General features: G+C 60.3%; 1 protein-coding gene across 1 annotated transcript in view; it reads left to right on the top strand.

Annotated features, from left to right (window-relative positions):
• The window catches only part of DLGAP2 (DLG associated protein 2), a 69,250-nt gene that overhangs the window by 3,081 nt on the left and 41,787 nt on the right, over positions 1-24,382 (top strand). The window contains exons 2-3 of the mRNA XM_081085080.1: positions 11,100-12,166; positions 14,455-14,666. Of these exons, the coding sequence (XP_080941206.1) occupies positions 11,168-12,166; positions 14,455-14,666 (1,211 nt within the window). The 5' untranslated portion in view covers positions 11,100-11,167. The remainder of the gene's footprint in view (positions 1-11,099; positions 12,167-14,454; positions 14,667-24,382) is intronic.

Raw genomic sequence — 24,382 nt, 5'->3', positions numbered from 1 at the left:
AGCCGCCCCCCCCCTTCCTCCCTCCCTCCAGCACCCCTCCCGGCCCCCCCTCACCCAGAGCCTGCCGGACCTGCCGGGCGCCCCACTGCCCACGCCCATGCAGACACCGTAGGTGGAGCACGCACCTTCCGGCAGGTGACATCCAGCTCAGGCGTCCTCTGCTGCCCAGAAGGCGGGGGCCGGCCTCTGGGGAAGGTCACCTGCCAGTTATTCGAGGGAACACCCAGAAGGTGTATTTTATTTCTTTTTGTGAATCCTCACCCAGGATATTTTTTCCATTGATTTTTAGAGAGAGTGGAAGGAAGGGGGAGAGGCAGAGAGACAGACAGACATGGATGTGAGAGCGACGCATCCATCAGTTGCCTCCCCCATGTGCCCCAACCGGGGCTGGGGATCGAACCTGCAACTGAGCTCCCTGCCACCCACTGTAATCAAACCCGAGACCCTTCGGTCGCAGGCTGATGCTCCATCCACTGAGCCACACCGGCCAGGGCTGTACTTCATTCCAATGGCATCAGGTTAAAACTTTGTTTCTACACAAACACATCACAATGAGTTTCCCAGTCGCTCAGTTGGGACCTTGGGGTTTTCCATTTATGTTTCTGGGGTGCGTCCCCTCCCTTTTCTTCTGGATATTGGGTCCCCATGCGCAATGGCTGAGCTGCCGGCCACCCGATGGACTGCAGCGCCTCTGCCCTGGGTGGCTGCCTTCCGGAACAGTGACACTGTGACTCCTCCGTGTCTCCACGCACGCACACGCCTGTCCTCGCCTCTTCGGGCTGCAGCGACAGGATGGGCGGCGGGTAAACAATAGCGGTTTATTGCTGACGGTCTGGAGGCTGGACGCTCTAAGGTCAAGTTCTGTGGAGGCCCCTTCTGGGTCCCTGGAGCCGGCTTCTCCCGTCCTCACGGGGTGGAGGGCGAGGGGCCTTGTGGCCTCTGGGATGAGGAAGCTGGTATTTCCAGGTCTATCACACACACACACACACACACACACACACACAGAGACATGCATGCACATGCACACAGGCACATACACAGACACACACACGTGCCCACACACAGACACACAGAGAGACACGCATGCACACAGGCTCACACAGGCTCACACAGGCTCACACAGGCACACATGCGTGCTCGCACACACGCAGACTTGAACAACAGCACAGGAGGTCTTGTTCTCCTTTCTACGCTGTTCTCTTGAAATGGCACTTTTCCTGCAGCAGTGAGGGAGGCTGGTGGCTTCTGAAATGAGCACATGATGGTCCTACACTACAGTGGCCCCGGGTGGAGACGGAGGGGTAAAGATGTGGTTAGTCAGAGGAGGCACAGTCCATGCAACCCTCCTGCTCCCGTGAGGTGATTGTATTTCGTCTCGTTGTCTCACAGTTTACGTTTACACGGCCCTGATTTTTAAACTGCGGGTGGCAGCTCCGTGGGCTGTGAGTTCGAGGCACTGAGTCACAACTGGCAATTTTTAAATGAAAAAGTAAGAAAGGACCAGAATGTATAGGATGTGCAGAATGAAAGTGTCAACGCCACACCCATGGGAGTGAGTGCTGTGCGTGTGCGTGCCGGGTTCCTGTGTAAATGCACTTCGTGTTGTGTGACAACACCTTTGGAAGCCGTGGGCAGGCGGCCGTGCCTTGCAGAAAGCGGGGGGTGGGGGTGGGAGAAGGGGGGCTGGGAGCTCCTGTCGGGGACGAGGCGGCGTGCGCAGCAGACCCTGCGTGGGAACCGGGCAGTTTGCCTAATTCCCGAGAAGCTTTCGTTCCTTGTTTGTTAAGCCTTGGCGGGGGCTCCGCCGCTGGCGTGCCATTCATCACTCACCCATCACCCTGTCACCCACTCAAGTGTTCATTGAAACCTTGCTCCGTGCAAAACACTGCGTAGAAGCTGTGCTGGACGATGCAAAGAACTCCACGTTTTCCCTCAAAATCCTCGGCCCCTTTAGGCCACGCAGGTCATTAGACTCGCGTGGGAGCTCCTCCAGGCAGGGGGCGCTGTGTGTGGCGGGAGGGGGAGGCGGCCCCGGTCGGGCAGCGAGGGAGGAGGTGGCGCCTTTGCCGGTGACAGAGTCTGCAATTAGTCAGAAACGGGATTCTCCGAGTGACAGGGTCCTCTCCCGGCCTGGCTGTAAGTCCTTTTTTTCCTCCTTACGCCCGTCTTCCCAGGAGGCAGCCCATGTCCTACAAAGTGAGGTTAAGTCTCAGCCGCCCGGCTCTTAAATGTCACAGACGTGTCTTCCGCTCCCTGTTACAGCACGGGATCCGCGAGGACATTTAAGCTCCGCTGTAAAGACTCGGTGACATTTTGTCGATGTTGGTGCGGTCGCACTGTTTCGAGGGAACAGCGTGGGCGTGACTTACGCCGCGGAGGAGAGCGTAACAGGACGCGCTCTGGATGCCTGGCCATTCAGGTGTGGCCAGGCGGGGCGAGCGCGCAAGTCCGTCTGCCCTGGGACGGGCAGGTTAACCAAATGATAGAGGTTTCAAGGGCACCCTCCTGTGAACATGACCTGTATGTCGCGTCGTGTGTTCACTGCCCAAAGTCACGTCTTCCGTCCTCCCGTGTTAAAGCTGGGAAGGCGAGGCACAAACTCCGGGGCTGTGGCCAGTGGCCACGGGACGGGGAATCTGGCATTTAGCTGGCATTTAGCTGGTCCTCCTCCAGGTCCGAGTGCCTCCGACAGAGGCCAGTGCGCTGGGGACCATCCGACACCAAAGAGCTGGGTGATGGACGAGAAGAGTGAGGACTCACCACCTCGAGGGGACACTGGTCCCCCATCATGTAGGGACGGCGACGGAAAACTCCAACAAGGTCTAGGATGCCACAAGGGATCCGGGGGGGAGGAAGGATCGGACACGGGAGACGCTAGAAAGACAGAGGTGGTCACTGCAGGCCCCCAGCCTGGCCGCTGTCACTCAGGCACCTGCTTTCAGGTTCCTCCACATCTGCCATGGTCCCCGGCTCATTGCCTTTGAGCCGAATAATATTCCGTTATCCAGCGCCGACTGCAGGACGTCTCGGCTGCCGTCCAGTCCGGGGCAATTACGAATAAGTTTTTAATTCCCATAAGTGTACCTTTCCGTTTCTACTTCATGAAGCATGCTTTTGTATTGATCTAAAAACTCACCGTCAGATACAAGGATTCGTGGATGTCGCCCATGTTACCTCCTGAGAACCGTGTAGTGTTAACGTAAAAAAACAAAACAAAACAAAACAAAACACCCACCATTCAAAGCTGCAAAGCGTTTTTGTGAGCCAAACTGTCGGCAATCGCCGGGAAGCAGAGTCTCCACAGGTTCAGACAGTGCTCCAGAGCAGTGGTTCTCCACCTTGGCTGCACATTAGAATCGCCTGGGAATCTCTTTAAAATCCTGATTTCTGGGCCTCATTCGGGAAGATTCCCAGGTGATTCTAATGTGCAGCCAAGGTCGAGAACCACTGCTCCAGAGAACGGCGGTTTTTCACCTCGTTTTGTGCATTACAGTCAAAGGAGGGCATGGAAGTGGGCGACAGGAACTCCGCTGGTGATAGATCAGGGGGGCGGGAGAAAGCAGAGGGTCGGGGGGCAGCCTCTGGGGTTGGATAAAGGACAGTTAACAGACAACAACTAACACGATAACAGTAACATGAAGGGATTCATGGTCTCCTTCCTGACACCCGGGCACACCGGCTGTGCCCCGAGGGGTCCGGAAGAAGGGAAGTTACAGGTCACCCAGGCGTCCCACAGGGGTGCTATCTTAGACGCAAAAAGACAATAGGTCCCTAGGACGTGATGCCCGCTATAAACTGCTTTTAACTAAAGGTTTTCATTGCAGACCATCCCGTGTGGTCCCTGTAGGTCTGAGTTTGCACGTCCGCCTCGCAGGCCTCCCCTGAGCTGGTCGGGTCAGCCTGAGGCCCTTTCATCCACAATAGTTTACACTTTCCGTTTAGTTAATGTTTTATGAAAGGTGCAAGCCTGCATGCAGGTTCTTTTTTTTTTTTTTTTTACACGTGCTGTCCAGTTATTCCAGCACCACCTACCGCACACAAGCAGAACGAAACGAGAAACACTGTCCTTTCCCGATGGAGTTGCCTGTTCTCCGTGGAAGGTCGATGGCCTGTGTTTATGGCGATTCACTTGTGGGCATGGCTCTCTCTCATGGACCCGTCGCCTGTGTTCTCACCAGCGCCACCCTGTGCCCACGGCCGTAGCTGTGCAGCGAGGCCTGAGGTCAGGAGGTCAGGCCCCCAGCTCTGCTGTCCTTCAGTGTTGAGTTGGCCACCCGGCCTGTTTCTGTCCCCAGGAGCTGCAGACCCTGTCCATACCCCCCAAGTAACCGGCTGGGGTTTGGGTTAGAATTGCATGGAATCTATAGATGGAGTTGGGACGATCTGACATGGGCGACATCGAGTCGTCCTGCCCCTGACCGTGGAGCCCCTTGTACATTTCACACCTTTGCTTTATTTCATGAGACGTTGACCGTGTCAGGTAGGTCGTCTACAGGTTCGGTTAGATGTCTACCGGACTCTCTCCCCTTTCTTGGTGCCATGGAAAGGGTTTGGTGGTTCTCATTGCGAAGGCCAGTGGCTCGCTGCTGGTTCATGAGAAAGCAAGTTGGCGTGTGCACCCTCAGCTCATGCACCCGGTTTCCGGGAGGTAGCTGATCGATTTGGGGGGGAGGGGGTTCTACATAGAGAATTATGCCGCCTGTGGACACGGGAGTTCCGTGTTTTCGCTCCCAATCTGCTCAGCCTCGGCTTCCCTCTCGTCTCACGTCAGCGAGAACTTCCGGGGGGGGGGGGGCTCACGCGGGGAGGGTGCTCGGGGACGTCCGCGCCTCGTTTCCAAGCTCAGCGGGAGCATCGCCTCCTCACCTTTAAGCAGCCGTGGGGGTGTGGTCCCTGCTGCGGGTGTCCTAGTCCTTTCTGCTCAGAGTTGGGGTGTGTGTGTGTGTGTGTGTGTGTGTGTGTGTGTGTAAATATATTTTTATTGATTTCAGAGAAGAAGGGAGAGGGAGAGAGAAATAGAAACATCGGTGATGAGAGAGAATCATGGATCGGCTGCCTCCTGCACGCCCCCTACTGGGGACAGAGCCCACAGCCCTGACCAGGAGTCAAACCGTGACCTCTTGGTTCTTAGGTCGATGCGCAACTACGGAGCCAGGCCAGCGTCTGCTCAGAGCTCTTGTCCTGCAGGGCCTGGTGTTGTCAGGTGCTTTCTCTGCGTCTGCTGATGTGCTCATGTGGCTCTCCCTGAGTCTGTTGCCGCGGCGATGACGTTACTGAGCTTTCACTGTGGCACCAGCCCGCACACCTGAGCTCGGCACCGCGTGGCCGGGCTCCGTCTGCTCACGTCGTGTCGATGGATGTTCACGAGAGCGGTCGGGCTGGTCCGGGGTGCCCCTTCCTGGTCGTTGCTTTGTCTGGCTTTGGCCCTCGGGGCAATGCCGTTTCATGTTTGTCAGTGTTCAGGTTTATAAAGTGAGAAAGCCAGCTACACAACCTTAAAACTCACTGTAAATTCCTATTCCTATATTTGCTTGTGAAATAATTCTCAAAATTCAAAATTTTAAAACACATATTCTTTTTTTCCTTTTCTTGTATAGAAAAGCAGCCAAGAGTTTATTGACCCAAAAGGCACTCAGCAGAGTGAAACAGGGAAGGGCCCGGCGGGGCTGCCTCCGCTCACTGGGGAGTCCGAGAGAAGGGGGCCTTGGGGCAGGTTCAGGGGGGCCCTGGACGAGCTGCCACTGCCCACAGCTCCCCTGGGTGCAAGTGTGATGCGGCCCCTAGAGGTTGGGGGGTCTGGGCTGGGGGGGGCATGGACGGGCTCCTCGGCCGGGGCGCACAGACAGGCATCCTTGCTGGAGGGCTGTGACGGCTGCACTTGGGAGCCAGCAGCAGGCATGTCTGACAGATTATAAGCTTCTGTCAAAGCAAAAATATACGCTCATCATCAGAACTGATGTCAGAGGTGCCCGCTGGTGTGGCTCCGTTGGTCGGGTGTCGTTCCAGCCACCGAACGGCTGCCGGTTCCGTGCCCGGTCAGGGCACATGCCCAGGTTTGGGGCTTGATCCCAGGTAGGGGACATGCAGGAGGCGGCCAATCGATGTTTCTCTCCCTCCCTCTCTCTCTAAAAATCAATGAAAAAAAACTTTAAAAAACTGCCCTGGCTGGTTTGGCTCAGCAGATGGAGCGTCGGCCTGCGGACTGAAGGGTCCTGGGTTTGATTCCGGTCAAGGGCACAGGCCCAGGTTGCAGGCTTGATCCCCAGTGTGGGGCGTGCAGGAGGCAGCCAATCAACGACTCTCTCTCATTATGGATGTTTCTCTCTCTCTCCCTCTCCCTTCCTTTCTGACATCAATAAAATTATATTTTAAAAATATTTAAAAATAATGTAGTGCTTGCTTTGGCAGCACAGATATTAAAGAATAATCTTGTAAGAGGTAAAGTGTGTACATGTGTTCACATTGCAGAGCCTCTTGACTTGTGGCAGGCAGCATTCGCGAGGAAGCGACTGGAACCCTGTGAGCGCTGTCCAGAGCTGCCCGTGTTTCTTGCAGGAATTTTGGGGGGGGGTTCTCTGGCCTCTTGAGGACTGGGGTCAGGTTTAGGGCCCACAGCAACCTTCTTGGTGCTGTGAAGCCATTGTTCTTTAAAACTGTTTCTCTAGCCCAGAAGTAAGAAGGCATTTGGTGACTAAGTGCAATTAAGTTGCAGACGTGCTCACCCAAATGCTGCAAATGCTCCACGGGCAACGGCATGAGGTGCTGAGGGCTGAGACCTGGACCTGCTCTCCTCCTGCTCACGTCCTGCTCCTCAGCTTCTCCGTCAGCGCCAATGGTGTGGGTCCGTGGCAGGAAGAAAAGCAGCTGCTCGCAAGTGAGGGGGGCTGCAGGGAGGAGGCCAGAGGGCAGAGCGAGGGGGCTGCAGGGAGGAGGGCAGAGGGCAGAGGGAGGGGGCTGCAGGGAGGAGGGCAGAGGGCAGGCGTGGCCGACACAGTTGGGACCCCCCCCCCCCCACCTTGCCAGGGGCTGGGCGGGCCTGTGCACAGTGCCCGCTGTGAGTCAGTGACCCTGATGGGGAGAGAGGCGTACCTGCCCCCCCGACCCACAGAGTCCCTCCGGCCGCGTCCTGAAGTCCAAGAGCAGCCTGTGGCGGTGTCCCCAGTGCAGGGAGGGCGGTGCCCCTGGGGGTCAGGGCTGTCAGCCTCCGCCTCCATGGCCGGCAGCACCGGCTCTGGAAGGAGGAGGAAGCCAGCGGACTGTGCGGGTGGCGCCTGCTGGGCCAGGGTGTGTGGGACGCAGCGGAGCTTTGAAAGGAGACACAGAGGCGCTGACTGAACGCACAGCAGGGCCCTGTGAGCCGAACTCCCTCGCGACGGGAGCGGCGAGGCGTTCGCACGGAACCTGCGCTTCAAAGGCCCAGAGCGCAGTGCCCTGCTCCCGTCGGAGCCGCTCCAGCCTCCGCGTCTGGCAGGGAAGCGGAGCCTGGTGTGTGGGTCACCCCGGGCCCTCCCCGCCCTCCCCCGCCAGCCCGGCACCACGGCCTGGGTGCTGGGGGTCACCCGACCAGCTCAGGGGAGGCCTCCGTGGCGGCCGTGCACACTCAGGCCTACAGGGACCACACGGGATGGTCTGCAATGAGAACCTTTAACTAAAGCCGTTTACAGCGGGCATCACATCCTAGGCCAGCACCTTCCCTGACAAAGACCAACTTCCGTCTTCACGGAGCCTGTTGTCTCTAGGATCACATGCCTGTGGGAGGCAGGGGAACCTGTAACTTCCCTTTTCCCGACCCCTCAGCGTGCAACCAGTGACCACAAACCCCCTCACTGCCACTGAGTTAAGGGCTGATGGTGAACTGTCCTGCGCCCTCCAGTGCAAGAAGCCTGTGTCCATCACTCACTCTTCATCCAATCCCAGAGGCGCCCCCTTGCTTTCTCCCGCCCCCTAGTCCACCCCCAGTGGAGCTCCTGTCACCGCCTACGGCTCCTCCTCTGACTGTCATGCAGAGAACAAGGTGAACCCCCCATTCTCCGGGGCCTTGTCCCGTCCACCGAGACTCTGCTTCCCGGCCACGGTCCACGGTTTGGCTCAAATAAGCTCACAAACATTCTTCACAGGTTTGAATGTTTGTTTGTATGTTTTTTAATATCCTTTTATTGATTCCAGAGAGGAAGGGAGCAGGAAAGAGAGATAGAAACATCTATGATGAGAGAGAATCGTGGATCGGCTGCCCCCTGCACGCCCCCTATTGGGGATGGAGCCCACAACCCGGGCCTGTGCCTTTGGCTGGAATCGAACCCCGGACCCTTCCGTTTGCAGGTCAACGCTCTGCCCACTGAGCCACACCAGCTAGGACTGTCTTCTTACGTTAACAAGCCGAACCCGTGTGTGTTGACGTGGGAAGTAGGTCAGGAAGTCTGCTGGGCGCCGAGAGTGACACGTAGAGATCAGAGCGAGTCGGGGTCTCGGTGCCACCTGTGGGGCCAGCAGGGGCCGCTCGCAGAACGTGACCCACGGGCAGCCACTGGCATCACGGGCCGGGCGCGGGGCTCGCTGCCGGGGACGCCAGGGGCTGCCCGGAAACGCTTCCGCCGCGTGTGCGTGTCACCCGGGAGTGGAGGCGGAACCGCGGACAGAGGAGGAAAGGCAGGGCCTCGGGGGCTGTCACGGGCCAGGCTGGGGAACGCCGGTGCCGCTGACGCCCTGCGGGGTCCCGCCCGGGCCCAATGCACATGTCCCTGTCGCTCTCCTCAGCGCCCTCCGTGCAGGACATCAGCCGTCTCAACCCTTCACGGCGGAACTTGGGAAATGGCATCGGTGGCCGGTGAAAACGAATCCATTTGCTAATTCACGCGCCGTCTCCTTTTATAACGACGTGACACGGTAAATGACAGCCACGTGTGAGACACACCGATGACAAACCGCAGATCCGAATCCCGGTCCAGGAAGCGTGAACCGGAATGAAAGACCAGGGGCACTGGAGCCCCCTGTGAGGGCACGGGGCCTCGCGTCCGGCCCAGGGTCTGCCTCGGAGCCTCCGGCTGTCGGAGCACAGCCCAGGCGCCTCCACGCGTGTGCTGCGTGGAGACGGGACCGCAGCGGGGAGCACACGGCTTCCTTACCGCCCGGCCCTGAAACACGCGAGGGCGATGTTTCAAAGTTCGTACATGTTCCACGTTGCCTTGTTCCGGCCTCTCCCCTCCTGTGGAATCCTCCCTGGCCAGAGGTCTGTGGGATCTGACTCACACACTGGACAACCCCCTTTAGATGTGCAGCCCGCGGCCCTGCCGCCAGCGCAGCCACAGGTGAGCGGCCATCCCCGTGGTCCGTGTTAGGATTTTTTATCCCCCGGCTCGGAGAGGGCCCCTGCCCCGCCAGCCCTGGCCGGCAGCAGCCAGCGGGGCCACAGAGCGGGTGCTCCCCATGGCTGCCTCCCCGACGGGGCCGGTGTTCCCGCGGCGCCCACGTGGCCGCACGTCTCCGTGCTGAGCTGTTTGTTATTGCCCGACAGCAGTAACCCCTTTCGTCTGTTGCATAATCAGATCTCACCCGTTTCCGTTGAACTGGCACCTTCTGCGCGGTGCTTCTGTGCGGCCACATTCCCGCCACAGCGCCGGGGCAGCCCTGGAGCAGGCCGGGCAGCCATGAGCGGGAGGGTGCCGGGCGCCCGTGTTAACGCGGAGGGAGACGGGGTTGTGTGACGTGACTGGTTAGTGGGGAGATGAAGCAGAGACGACGGGGCGACACCGCGTGCGGCTGTGGAACCGAGGGCTCGGCGCATGGCCTTGCCGCTGGTCAGCCGCGCGTTGCGTCCGTTCTCCTGGGAAACGTGCTGTCCTGGAGGCGGCCTCGGGGGTGAGGCTGGGCTGGGCCTCACGGGGAGGCTGCGCGGTGCCTGGGGAAGCCCGGGCCACGCCGTCTGGGTGGACGAGGACAGAAAGGGCCCGACGAAGGACGGTCGGGGCTGCTGTGGCCCCGGCGACAAGAACCTAGGGCGTCAGCCAGGCAGGCCTTGGAGTGCAGGAGGTGGGCGCAGGGAGCGAGGGTGAGCTGACAGCCAGCAGTCTGACAGTGTCACACGGTGAACACCAGAAACGTGTAAACACACTGATGGGGGGGAGGGGGGGCGGAGGAGGAGCAGGGAGGGGGAGAGCCAAGCAGCCCCTCCTTTCCCTATGGCTGGGCCCCTGGTGGCCCCTCCTCCCGTGTGGCTGGGCCCCTCCTCCCCCTGTGGCTGGGCCCTGGGCGGTCTTTCCAGGGACAGACAGAAGCAGGCACTGGCCACCCTGTGTCCGGTGCCAGGAGACAGGCTCTGCTGGGTCGTGACTGCAGCCTGGGAGCCCGCAGTTCCCAGCAGGCCTGTCCCTGGGCTGACGGCTGGGCACGTGCGGTGGGGCAGGAGAGCAGGGCCTGTGTCCTGTGGGGGATGGCGTGTGGGTTGCGGGGGGAGCCAGGCCCTGGCCAGGGGTGCCCGCTGGCCTCCACGTCCCCGAGGAGACAGCTCCATCCTGGGGTCACTTCTGGGCACCCGTCCGCAGGTCTTTCCACCCCTTTTCCTGTCGGAATCGGCTTCTCAGGCCTGTGTTCCCTGCGGACGTCCCGCTGTGTGCATGTTACGTAACATGTGCACGTTACGGAGGCATACAGACATGTGCACAAACTGCAGAGGCGTGTTGCATACGGGCATGTGCATCGTATAGACAAGCTACATGTGCGTGGCATGGACTGTAAGATGGCGTGTTCTTTCCTGTGTCGCATCTGCATGCACTCCCCCTGCTGTGTGTGCGCATGATGCTCAGATCGATGGGCTGTCACTCATTCCCCCGCAGAGTGTCTGCTTGCTTAGGACCACACCACCTCGCTCCCGGGGCCCCGGGGAGCCTGGGGGACACCCGCTGTCTGTCGCTGAGACACCCATTCGGGAATGGCAGTCTGTTCTTGAGATTCTCGTGCTTTGGAGCAGTTGACGCCCAATCACCAGGGACCCCGGCCGCTGCCCAAGTGGCTCCCGGGACGGGTGTCCGATGGTCCCCGCCTCCACGGACGTTCGTCTCTGCCGTGCCCCCGAGTCTCACGGCGCCCCTGTGTTCTCTCCACAGACCAGCCGTACCCGTGGTCCCCCACGCAGCCCTTCGATGAGGAGAGGTACTCCCCCGCCCCCAGGAACATGAAGGGGCTGTCGGGGGGCCGGGCCCCGCCACAGCTGTGCTCCGCCCACACCTGCGGCCTGGCGCCCCCCGAGGACTGCGAGCACCTGCGCCTGGGCCTGGGCCCGGACCCGCGCCAGCCCTACCTGCTCAGCCCCCCGGCCGGCTGCCCGCTGGACCCCCGCCGCTGCTCGCCGCGCAGCTCCGTGCACTCGGAGTGCGTGATGGTGCCCGTGGTGCTGGGCGACCACGTGTCCAGCAGCACCTTCCCCCGCATGCACTACAGCTCGCACTACGACGCCCGGGAGGACTGCGCCGGGCCCCACGCGGGCGCCAAGGCCAACCGCATCCCCGCCAACCTCCTGGACCAGTTCGAGAAGCAGCTGCCGCTGCACAGGGACGGCTTCCACACGCTGCAGTACCAGCGGGCGACGGCCGCCAGCGCCGAGCCGCGCGGCGAGAGCCCGGGCCGCATCCGGCATCTGGTCCACTCGGTGCAGAAGCTCTTCACCAAGTCCCACTCCCTGGAGGGCTCCTCCAAGGGCAACGCCAACGGGGCCAAGGCGGACGGCCGGGCGGAGGACCACGCCCACGGCCACCACGCCAAGCACGGCAAGCGCAGCAAGAGCAAGGAGCGCCGGCCCGAGGGCAAGCACCGCTCGGGCCTGAGCAGCTGGTGGAGCTCGGACGACAACCTGGACAGCGACAGCACCTACCGCGGCCCCGGCCTGGCCCACCGGCACCTGGCGGACCACGTGGCCCGCTGCTACCCCGAGCCGCTGCCCGGCCCCTTCGGCGACCTCTCCCTCAAGACCTCCAAAAGCAACAACGACGTCAAGTGCTCGGCCTGCGAGGGCCTGGCCCTGACGCCCGACGCCAAGTACATGAAGCGCAGCTCGTGGTCCACGCTGACGGTGAGCCAGGCCCAGGAGGCCTATCGCAAGAGCTCGCTGAACCTGGACAAGCCCCTGGTGCCCCCGGAGATCAAGCCGTCCTTGCGGCCCTGCCACTACCTCCAGGTAAGGGGGCTCCTCGGGCATGGCCTTTGCAGAAATTCGCACCGGGCGCAGCCTGGTGTGTCTGCCCCGGGAGGCAGCCACGTGCCCGTGCGAGCACTTCCGTCGCTGCCAGTGCCACTAGCAGAACTGGGGGGGGGGGGGGGTCTGGTGATTTCCTTTAACGCAGGTGTGTCTGTTCACAGTCGTGCCTGCACACGTGTGCACACACACACACACACACACACACACACGTGTGCGCGCCGGCAGACCACAGAGGCTGCAGGCTGTGTGCCGGGTGAGAAGGGCCCGCCCAGAACCAGGAGTCCCAGCGCCCAGGGCCCCTGAGTCGCGGGCGTCGCCATCATCACTCAGCCGCCTTGGGAGTCAGGAGCCGCGCGTCACTCCGGCAGCTCCGGCCGCCGTCCTGGTCCGTTGTCCAAACCCGGTGGTTCTGGTTCCGAGGAAAGGCTGACACGTTACTTTTACAGGAGGGTGTCTCCCAGGAGACAGGCGGGTGGGCGGCTGGGACACCCCCGGCGTAGCGACGCGGGAGACGTAAGGTTCGCATGTGGTGGGCGAACCCTGATGATGGGCAAACGGGAAATGCTCACCGGTTCTCAGATTCTTCACGGTCATCGCTAGAGAGGGGAGCTCCCGTTCTGTCTGTCACATCACGGGAGTCTCCGAGGCCGTGTCCCTGGCATCTGAGGGGGTGCTGCATGGGGGCGTCCCGCCTCCGACCCCCGAGTCTCCCTCCCGCTGAAGCTCGTCGGTCCCCCCCCTTTCTGAACCCTCCCCTCTGCCCTCCTCCAGCCCCTCTCATGCTTTCATTACGGACAGCACTGGTCCCATAAGAGGGGGTGGGAGTGACCTATCACACCCCACGCAGGCATCACGCAGCACCAGCACCAGCCAGGGAGCGGCCAGGACCCCCCCCCCCGCCGCCCGCCCCCTCCCACTCAGGTTCCCCGAGATGAGACAGGGCCCACGCAGGCCAATCAATGCTCTGCGCTTGTCTGCACGGAGCCCGGGGCGAGGGCTGTTCCTCTCCAAACGTAACTGCAGCTCGGAAGGCGGAGGCGCTGCAGGGGCAGCGGGCTCCCTGGGGGAGGGCCTGGCTCTCCTGAGTCCTGTGACCTGCCAGGATGCGCTCTCCGCGTCCGGTTGAAGCTGCCTCGTCCTGGGACGCGGCTGGGTGGCCTCCTCCTCCCCTCAGCCCTCCGGGATCCCGCCTGGCGTGCGGCGTGCGGTGTGCGGGGGAGGGGGGGAACTCCTGACCTTGAGGCTCCCCGTGGTCACACTTGCGTCTCCCCAGCGGTCTGTCCTGTTGTGGGGCTCACGGGAGCTGAGCCCAGCACTCCCGAGAGGCAGGGGCACAGATGAACCCGCAGGTGGCCTGCCCGGGACTCCCTGTGGGCCGTGAGCCGGGTGCCGACCTGTCTGGCTGCCGGGAGGGGGGCGCCGAGGACTCTGCCGCGGCCGACGGGGTGTCCCCGAGCGGGAGGGAGAAGCAGACGCTGCACAGTCTGTGCCTTTTCCACCCGAACTCGCGAGATCTGAGCGGAACAAAGGGTTGTTTTGTATTGTTATTTATTTTCTTAATTCCCTATTGATGGAAGGATTATATATGTCCCCGCCCGCCGCAGGGGCTTCTGGGGCAGGAAGGTGGGACCCCGCGTGGGGACCACCAGGTGCCACGCGCCACCTCCTTCCTCTTCTGTGCCTGCTGCGTCCTCCTGCCCCACCCGGGTGACTTCCCCTCCAGCTCTCGGGTCGCCCCGCGCCCGTCCGGAAGGACGCAGCCTAACCGTTACCCGTGGTTTTCCAGGTCCCAGAGGGTGTCCTCATCCACTTCTCCAGCAGGTCCTCACTTCGCCCGTGATGTCCCTCTAGCGCTTTGTGATGGGAAAAGCAGTCACTTCCTGCTCGTGTCCGTTTAGGGTTCAGGGCCAGCCCCGGGGGCACCGACAGGTCTGTGTGCCTAACGTTCAACGATGAATGACCCTAAAGAGCCGTAAGCCTGGCCAGTGAGGCTCAGTGGTTGAGCGCCGGCCCATGAACCAGGAGGTCAGGGTTCGATTCCCGGTCGGGGCACAGGCCCGGGTTGCAGGCTCGATCCCCGCAGGGGGCGTGCAGGAGGCAGCGGTCAGTGATTCTCACTGGTGTTCCTCTCCCTCCCTCTCTTCTCTCTGAAATCGGTGAAAATAAGGAAAATACATAGAAGTGCCGTGTCTCCGCGCCTCCGGAGCGCTCGCTCCCGTGGAGCCGGCCGGGCCTCGGCGTGAGGCTGACGTGTCTCTCTCCCCCAGGTGCCTCAGGACGAGTGGGCCGGGTACCCGCCCGGGGGCAAGGACGAGGAGATCCCCTGCCGGAGGATGCGGAGCGGCAGCTACATCAAGGCCATGGGCGACGAGGACAGCGGGGAGTCCGACTCCAGCCCCAAAACGTCGCCCACCGTGGCCATGCGGCCGGAGCCCTTGCTCAAGTCCCTGGGACCGAGGCCGCTGGGAGGGCTGCAAACGTAAGACCCCAGCGCGCTTCCTGTGCCCCTCGCGTCTCAGCCCACTCCCCACCAGCCGCCACGGCCGCGGGCCCGCTAGGAATCCTTTCCGGGTGAAAATGTCAGCCGATGGCCATCAACCGCCCGTCCTCCTGGAGAACGTAGGGCCTCTCCCTACTGAGCAGTAACTAAGGAAACAGACTGACGGCTTCTCAGCCAAATGCTCATTGAAAGCAGGTGGCACGGCAGCGTGTCCATCGATGTCTTCTCAGATCACTGAGTCAGTCACAGGAGCATGAGTGTGAGTGTGTGTGTGAGTGTGTGTGTATGAGTGTGTGTGCGAGTGTATGAGTGTGTGAGAGAGTATGCGCAGCACGGATGGGTAGGTGAGTGTGTGTGAGTGTGCCATGACTCCGTGTGTGAGAGTGTGAGTGTGTGAGAGGTGTGTGAGTGTGTGTGAGCATGTGAGAGGTGTGTGAGTGTGTGTGTGTGTGCCATGACTCTGTGTGTGAGAGTGTGAGTGTGTGAGAGGTGTGTGAGCATGTGAGAGGTGTGTATGTGTGAGCATGTGAGAGGTGTGTGAGTGTGTGTGAGAGTGTGAGTGTGTGAGAGGTGTGTGAGCATGTGAGAGGTGTGTGAGTGTGTGTGAGCATGTGAGAGGTGTGTGAGTGTGTGTGAGCATGTGAGAGGTGTGTGAGTTGTATGAGTATGTGTGAGAGAATGTGCATGGATGGTATGTGAGTGTGCCTGGGTGTATAAGTGTGCCATGACTGTGTGTGAGGGTGTGTGTGAGTGTGCATGCATGTGAAATGTGTGTGAGAGTTGTATGAGTGTGTGAGAGAGTATGTGCAGATGGGTAGGTGAGTGTGTGTGAGTGTGCATGAGTGTATGAGTGTGCCATGACTGCGTGTGTGAGAGTGTGTGTGAGAGTTTGTGTGTGTGAGCATGTGACATATGAGAGAGTTGTATGAGTGTGTGTGAATGTGTGTGTGCATAGTGTGTGAGTGTATCATGACTGTGTGTGTGAGAGTGTATGTGAGCATGTGAGATGTGTGAGAGTTGTATGAGTGTGCATGAGAGTGTGTGATTATGTGTGTGAGAGGCGTGTGTGTAAGCGTGAGTGTATGTGAGAATCATAATATGACTTTTTTTACTATGATTTCATAAGTGCACGTGTAGGCAACACATGTTTGGCGGGGTGAGGGTAGGAAATGGCTAATTTTGCGAATAATAGAGCCTAAGCTGTATGTTTGTCCAGAGAGACATTTCATCTCCAACGTGTAGAGAGAGACGGCGGTTTGGTGCGTGGCCGACCCGGTGGCTGCGAGAACCTGACGCCGCTCGGCGCCCCCGGCCACCTGGTCGCGGCGCTGGGCTGGGGTCCACGCGTGGGACTGTCCGGTCCGGTGTGAGCCCCTGGTGCTTCAGACGTGGCATGGGAGCTGGTGGAGGTAGCGCGGGGGGGGGGGGGCGTTTCCGGGCGTCCCCTCTGCGCCGGCACAGGCGGTGGCGTCTCCAGGCATTCTCCACGCCAGCTCCAGGGGGAAAACAAACCTCGAATTGCAACCTGAACCAGATGTTTAATTTAACGAACATGAACCGTATCTTTATTGCAGACTTTGGTTACGTGCCCAGCAACCGTGCTGCGCCTGCTGGGGGCGGGGGAAGTGGGTGAGGCCGCTCCCGTCACCCTCCCGGTGTGCCGGCCAGAGGAGACAGGGAGGGTGCTCACACACCTGGAGGAACATAAGGCGGGTGTGAGCAAGGAAACCACTGGGAGCAGCGGTGTGGGGGGCTGTGTTGGGGTCTGCAGGAGTGTGGGGGGCTGTGTTGGGGTCTATAGGAGTGTGGGGGCTGTGTTGGGGTCTATAGGAGTGTGGGGGCTGTGTTGGGGTCTATAGGAGTGTGGGGGCTGTGTTAGGTTCTATAGGAGTGTGGGGGCTGTGTTGGGGTCTGCAGGAGTATGGGGGGCTGTGTTGGGGTCTATAGGAGTGTGGGGGCTGTGTTGGGGTCTATAGGAGTGTGGGGGCTGTGTTGGGGTCTATAGGAGTGTGGGGTCTGTGTTAGGTTCTATAGGAGTGTGGGGGCTGTGTTGGGGTCTGCAGGAGTATGGGGGGCTGTGTTGGGGTCTGCAGGAGTGTGGGGGCTGTGTTGGGGTCTACAGGAGTGTGGGGGGCTGTGTTGGGGGGCTATGTTGGGGTCTGCAGAAGTGTGGGGGGCTGTGTTGGGGTCTATAGGAGTGTGGGGGGCTGTGTTGGGGTCTATAGGAGTGTGGGGGCTGTGTTGGGGTCTATAGGAGTGTGGGGGCTGTGTTGGGGTCTATAGGAGTGTGGGGGCTGTGTTGGGGTCTATAGGAGTCTGGGGGCTGTGTTGGGGTCTGCAGGAGTGTGAGGGGCTGTGTTGGGGTCTGCAGGAGTGTGGGGGCTGTGTTGGGGTCTACAGGAGTGTGAGGGGCTGTGTTGGAGTGCTATGTTGGGGTCTGCAGGAGTGTGGGGGCTGTGTTGGGGGGCTATGTTGGGGTCTGCAGGAGTGTGGGGACTGTGTTGGGGGGCTATGTTGGGGTCTGCAAGAGTGTGGGGGCTGTGTTGGGGGGCTATGTTGGGGTCTGCAGGAGTGTGGGGGCTGTGTTGGGGGGCTATGTTGGGGTCTGCAGGAGTGTGGGGGCTGTGTTGGGGGGCTATGTTGGGGTCTGCAGGAGTGTGGGGGGATCTAGATGCCCTGCAGTCAGGGGCAGGACCAGATGTCAGCTTCCTCCCTTTTATTGGTGGATCTTAGACACCAGTGGGCCCTATGCCCCCCGTGCTCCCCCTCCACCTCTCACACCCCCCACCGCCCACACCCCACTCTCCACCCCCAGTGGGACATTGTCCGCACCCCCAGCCCCGCTCAGCCTTCCTCCCACGCCCAGCCCAGCCACCTCCTGGGGTGAGTCCTGGCCGCTGGGCTCCCCTGGCCGCGCGCTCCCCGAGGCCTGTCCTCGCGGAGACCGGGGACCCCTGGTTTGTCGTTGGGCAATTGAGGAAAACAACTTCCTGGGCATCACGTGTCGGGGACGGCTGCGCATCAGCTGAGGGGATGAGTGACCGCGAAGGACAGATAAGAGCCCCCGTTGTGAAGAGTCTAACACGAGGCGGCCGTGTGACAGGTGCGCGCAGAGCGGAGGCGGCCTCCGCCCGGGGTTCTATCCGCCAGGAGGGCCAGGCGCCCCACCGCCGCCTCCGGTACAGGACAAGGCCCGCTGCCAGCCCTGAGGGCTCCGCTGAGGCGGCGCGTGCACCTCAGGCGCCCTGAGCCCCAGAGGGGCCCGTCTCCTCCCGCCGCCGCTGTTCCTGCCATTCCCGCGTCTGGGGGACGGGGCCGCGTCCTGTGTGGGTTCCAGCGACGGTGTTGCCAGAGCCCAGAGCCTGTTTGCGGCTCCAATGAGTCCAACCTCCTGGTTCCGGGAGCTGAAGGGTCTCTCATCAGAGGTGCCCCCCCAGGGCCCCTGGTGCGGTCCCACTGCTTGCGGTGAGCATGCTGCTGAGCCCGTCCTGTAGCTCATCTCCCCGGCGCATGACAGGACACTGTCTTAGGAAGACCACCCTCTGCCTGAGCCACCGTGGCGCAGGAGCTGAGCGTCGACCTAGGAACCAGGAGGTCATGGTTCGATTCCCGGTCAGGGCACAGGCCCAGGTTGCAGGCTCCATGCCCAGTGGAGGGCGTGGAGACAGCCTATCAATGACTCTCTCTCGTCATTGATATTCTATCCCTCTCTCCCTCTCCCTTCCTCTCTGAAATCAATAAAAACATTTTTTGAGAAGAACAGGCCCCTCTGCAGACAGCTTGCAAACCTTGTAACGACAAGCAGCGCAGCCTCACCCCAGACAGGCCTTGGCAGGAATCGGTGCCAACCCATTCATCTCCGGAAACCAGCCAAGGTCGGGAGGCAGTTCCGCGAACGTCCTTGGGGACTGCTCGTCGGGGAAGGCAGCGCAGGCCACGCGGCCTGCTGACGGGGTAGGGGGTGTCTTGAGAAGGGGGTTGGGGTGCAGCTGACAGCGTCCTGAGGGCCAGTTGCAGGGTCAGCCCCCGCCTTCCTCCCTCCAGTTCCTGTTGTTTCCCCGTCTCCTAGCCTGTGGCCTTGGTGGACAGCAGGTTTCTCCTTTTGGTTTCCTTAGATCAGTCAGTGGTCGGCAAACTCACTAGTCAACAGAGCCAAATATCAACAGCACAGCGACTGAAATTTCTTCTGAGAGCCAAATTTTTTAAACTTAAACTATTTAGGTAGGTACATTGTTATTAACTTAATTAGGGTGCTCCTAAGGCTTAGGAAGAGCCACGCTCAAGGGGCCAAAGAGCCGCAGGTGGCTCGCCAACCGCAGTTTGCCGACCACGGCCTTAGATCTATGCGTTACGTCTCCTCCGCCAGCCTCGGCTCAGGGCGCGAGTGTGAGACGCTGGCCCGTGCGACTGTCCGGCTGCAGCTCGCGCCCCGGCCGAGGCTCTGGTTCCCACTCCCAGGCCTGCTGCTTTCTGTGGGCTTCCGTCCACTGTCATTCTTTCCATTCCTGCTACAAGCAGATCTGGTCTCAACTTATCGGAAACGATCACTTTCCCGAGCGTAGTCACACACCTCGCTTATGCTCCGTGCTCGTATTTTTTAATTTCAGTTACAGTCAGTTCTTCCGCAGTGGCTTCAGGTGCTCAGCGTGGTGTTCGGCGCGCATATCTCACTCAGGGTTCCCCTCGTGGTTCCAGTGCCCCCCCGGCACCGGACGCAGTGACTGCAGAACTCCCCCCGGCATTCCCGGGGCTGCCCGTTATGTCCCCGGCGGTTCGGTGACAGCCAGTTTGTCCTTCCGGATTCATCCCTTCCCCTGGGCCACCCCGCCGCCCCCCCCCCCCGCCCCTCCCCTCCCGCCACCACCCGTCTGTTCTCTGACTATGACTTTGTTCGCATTCTGTCCCTTCGTTTATTCTGTTCTTCCGAAGCGTTCCGCACATCAGTGAAATCGTGTGTTATTTGTCTTTCTCTGTCTGACTTATTTCACTGACGTAACGCCCTCCGGGCCCATCCCTGTTGTCAGGAAAGGTAAGGTTTCCTTCATTTTCACGGCCGAGCAGTGCTCCCTGGTGTGCATGTCCCACAGCTTCGTCATCCCCTCGTTGGCTGACGGGCCCCTGGGCGTTTCCCGATCTTGGCTATGGTTAGTGGCACTGCTATGAACATAGGGGTGCATATGGTCTTTCAAAGTCCTGTTTTGGGTTTCCTCAGATACATTCCCAGAAGTGGGATCACTGGGTCATAAGGCCCATTTTCTTTCTTTCTTTCTTTTTAAAGCCTTTTTTTTTTAAAATACATTTTATTGATTTTTTACAGAGAGGAAGGGAGAGGGATAGCGAGTTGGAAACATCGATGAGAGAGAAACATCGATCAGCGGCCTCCCGCACACCCCCTCCTGGGGATGTGCCCACAACCAAAGTACATGCCCTTGACCGGAATCGAACCTGGGACTCTTCAGTCCACAGGTCGACGCCCTAGCCACTGAGCCAAACTGGTCAGGGCATAAGGCCCATTTTCAATAATTTTTTAAAAAATTGATTTCAGAGAGGAAGGGAGCGGGGGAGAGAGATAGAAACATCGATGATGAGAGAGAATCATGGGCGGGCTGCCTCCTGCACACCCCGTACTGGGGATGGAGCCTGCAACCTGGGCATGTGCCCTGACCAGGAATCCAACCGTGACCTCCCAGTTCATGGGTCGAGGCTCCACCACTGAGCCTCGCTGGGCGGATAAATATCTGATTTCTAGGGGCTTCAGTGAGATATAATTTGTCCACCGTACCATTCACCCATTTGGCACACAACTCAGTGGCTTTTAGCATCTTCACAGAGCCATGCAGCCGCACGGTGACCAGTTTTACAACCTTTTCTTCCCACCGGAAAGAACCCAGACCACTGGCAATCCCCCCAGCTCCCCTGCCTCCCCCTACACCCCCCGGCTCCCCCCAGTTCCCCCAGCTCCTCCCACACCCCCAGCTCCCCCACACCCCCCAGCTCCCTCCACCTCCGGTAGCTCCCCCAGCTCCCTCCAGCTCCCCCCACCTTCTGCAGCTCCCCAGCTCCCCTCACCTCCCCCAGCTCCCCTGCCTGCCCCCCAGCTCCCCTGCCTGCCCCCCCAGCTCCCCTGCCTGCTCCCCCAGCTCCCCCCACACCCCCACCTCCCCACCTCCCCCACCTCCAGCAGCCCTGGCAGCCGCCACTCTGCGTCTGTCCCCGCTGTCTGCCTGTTCTGCACTGTCACACGCATGCAGTCCCCCATGTGGCCTTCGTGTCTAGCTTCTTCCTCAGCTCCACGTGTTTGAGGTTCATCCGTTGGGGGGACAGACACACTGCCATTTGTTTATTCCTGCATCACATGGACGTTGTGCGGTTTCTTCTTTGGGGCTGTTGTGAATGATTCTGCAGTGAACACGCATGCGCGAACATGTGTGGGGCCGTTTCCATGCCTCTTGCCTGTACCCCGGAGGGTGTGGCGGGCCGTCGATGGTGCTACCTCGAAGCTCCTCAGAGGAGCCCCAGCCTGTGGTGACAGAGGCTGGACCCCCCGCTGTTTCAGGATATAAATTTTCCACATGTTCCGTTCTACGCTGCATTTATGTACAGCCTACGCCTTGGTTTTATTTCCCTCATTTCTGTTCACTGCCTCAGGCCCTATCGGCTTACAGGCGCATAATTTAGTTCCCCCGTCTGAGTGTCCTCATGTCCATCTGGGTGACCTCATGTCCGTCTGGGTGACCTCATGTCCGCCTGGGTGTCCTCATGTCCGCCTGGGTGTCCTCATGTCCATCTGGGTGACCTCATGTCCATCTTGGTATTTCATGTCCGTCTGGGTGACCTCATGTCCGCCTGGGTGACCTCATGTCCATCTGGGTGTCCTCATGTCTGTCTGGGTATTTCATGTCCGTCTGGGTGTCCTCATGTCCGTCTGGGTATTTCATGTCCGTCTGGGTGTCCTCAAGTCCGTCTGGGTGTTTCATGTCCGTCTGGGTATTTCATGTCCGTCTGGGTGTCCTCATGTCTGTCTGGGTATTTCATGTCCGTCTGGGTGACCTCATGTCCGTCTGGGTATTTCATGTCCATCTGGGTGTTTCATGTCCGTCTGGGTGTCCTCATGTCCGTCTGACACTGAAGCGTCGGCATCCCTCACAGGAAGGTGAACTGGGGCGCGTTTCCTCGCACCCCCCGCCCCCTCTGGCTCTGAAGCCGCCGCTGTCCCGGCAGCGGGGTCTCACCCACACGCCTCTGCACACAGGGCCGCCTCTCCCTAAACTGCGTCTCAGAAGCTGATCAGTAAAGCAGCTGGAGTGGCAGGAACAGGGGGTCCGGGAAGACGGGGTCCTTGAGTCTTTCCTTCAGAAAACCGAGTCCATGACGACCTCCCCCCTCCACATGGCACAGCGCCTGGACAGGGTGGCGGCCTGGCCCGGGCTCTGGTGCCCCCACAGCGTCTGCGAGATGACGGCTCGCTTTGTGGCTGCGCATGTGTGTGTGCGGGAGCCTCTGAACGCGCAGAAAGGGTTTTGTTTTGTATTTTTAATCCTCACCGAGAGACGTGTTGAGAGAGACAGAGACAGAAACAGCGGTCGGGGTTCCCACGCAGGTCTGGACCGGGGCTCGAACCCGCCACCTGTGGGTGCACAGGGCGACTCGGCCGACGGAGCCCCCCTCCTCCTGGGCCAGCGTTCCCAGAGGACGCGTGGGCTGCGGTCCCGGCGGCCCTGGGCTCCCCACCTCTGATCCCTCTTTGAAAACCGCTCACTCAGCCTGGCCCCGGCCGGCGGTTCTTCTGGAAAACACGTCATGAGGAAAGATGTTCGCAAACTGAATCGAAAAAATGAACCTCGGAGATGCTGGATGTCAGAGGGTTACATGGGTGCCTTCCCTCGGTCACACTCGCCGATCCCCAGAGCAGACAGCGGCAGGAAGGCCGACGCTGTGGCCGTGGCTTCAAAGGTCTCGGGCAGCAGTGCTTGCCGTCAAAGGGACCACAGGCAGCCACCCCGGAGCCAGGGGTGCCCGAGAGGACCCCGTTGCTGGGAATCCGCACTGCGGCCTCACCTGCCACCAGGAGCACCTGGGGGACAGGGAACGGTGCCTCCACCCACAGGGTGCCCGTGGGGTCCTGTGTCACCCGCTCAGCTCTCCTAAACGCAAAACAGGCTCTTAAGGTGTGGCGTGGTGGTCTGGGCACTGTCCCGGTTTGATTCCCGGTTAGGGCCCATGCCCGGCCGGCGTGGCTCAGTGGTTGAGCATCACCTATGAGCCAGGAGGTCACAGTTTCATCCGGTCAGGGCCCATGCCCGGCCAGTGTAGCTCAGTGGTTGAGCATCACCTATGAGCCAGGAGGTCACAGTTCCATTCCCAGTCAGGGCACATGCCTGGGCTGTGGGCTCCATCCCTAGTATGGAGCATGCAGGAGGCAGCCAATCAGTGATTCTCTCTCATCATTGACGTTTCTATCTCTCTCTCCCTCTCCCTTCCTCTCTGGAAGGAAGGAAGAGAAAGAGAGAGAGAGAGAGAGAGAGAGAGAGAGAGAGAGAGAGAGAGAAGAAATCTTTAAAATAGAGATGCCTGTGTTTGGAGTTCCACGTTCAGTGTGAAAGCAGGTGTTGCGTGTCTCTCCGTCGTCCAACCCGTAAATATCCACCCCTTCCCAGGGCGGGGCAGGGAGGGTGGGGCCCATCATGGATGCGGGCGAGCAGTGGTGGCAGAGGCCGGGCATGTGCTGTTACGTAAGGTTGTTTCCCAGGAGCTGACTCACAGGGAGGCTGAGCTGTGCTCGGCAGACGGGAAGGGAGCGGAGACGGGGGGAGCGTGGCTCTCCCACAGCCACCTCTCCCCTGCGGCTTCCGGAGCAGGGCCTCTCCCTGCATCGGCTCTCTAAGACGGGCATCATTGGTGGGGGGGGGGGGGCGCCAGAAAAAATGTTTCTGTGTTATTCTAGAAAATCTTCATGGTTTCCTTTTAACATTTCCTGAGTTCCCACCAGGTCTACGCAAGAACTAACGTTTTGTTTTGTCCCTGGCAGCTGGGCTGCTCCAGCAGGAATTATCATTTGGGGGCGTAACTGAGGGGCTTAAAGGGAATTTCACAATGAAGTGGGGCTCCTACAGGCGGAGATCCAGGGAGCAGCGAGGGGAGGCCCTGGAGGGCGGCCCTGACCAGGCCCTGTGTCTGACATCCAGCCCCAGGTCTGCGATTGTTTCGGGATGCCCCACCTTCTCGGTCGCTATGTGATAAAGCCCCAAATCGCTGCGTTAAAATGACCTATTAAATGCAGCGAGCCTGGGCTAGAGGGCCAGGCCACTGGGCTCTCTGCCGCCAGCACTTGGCACCTGAGATCTCGGGGTCGAAGGCGTGAAGCCGGAGCCGTCACCACATCCAGCTCTGCCGTGGTTCTGGGTGCGCCAGGACGGGCGGCTCACGGCGGCTGTGCCTCCGTGTCCCCGTTGGCACCATGATGGTATGAATGGCCCTACCCTGCCCGGCCGGTGTGGCTCCGTGGCTGAGCATCAGCCTATGAACCAGGAGGTCACGGTTCCGTTCCCGGCCAGGGCACATGCCCAGGTTGTGGACTCCATCCCCAGTGTGGGGCGTGCAGGAGGCAGCTGACCAATGATTCTCATCATGGATGTTTCTATCTCTCTCTCTCTCTGAAATCAATAAAATATATTTTAAAATAAATAAAATATGCA

The sequence above is a fragment of the Myotis nattereri genome (assembly GCF_964212035.1).
Source record: "Myotis nattereri genome assembly, chromosome: 2".
Lineage (NCBI taxonomy): Eukaryota > Metazoa > Chordata > Mammalia > Chiroptera > Vespertilionidae > Myotis > Myotis nattereri.
This window is presented reverse-complemented; position numbering and strand designations above follow the sequence as displayed.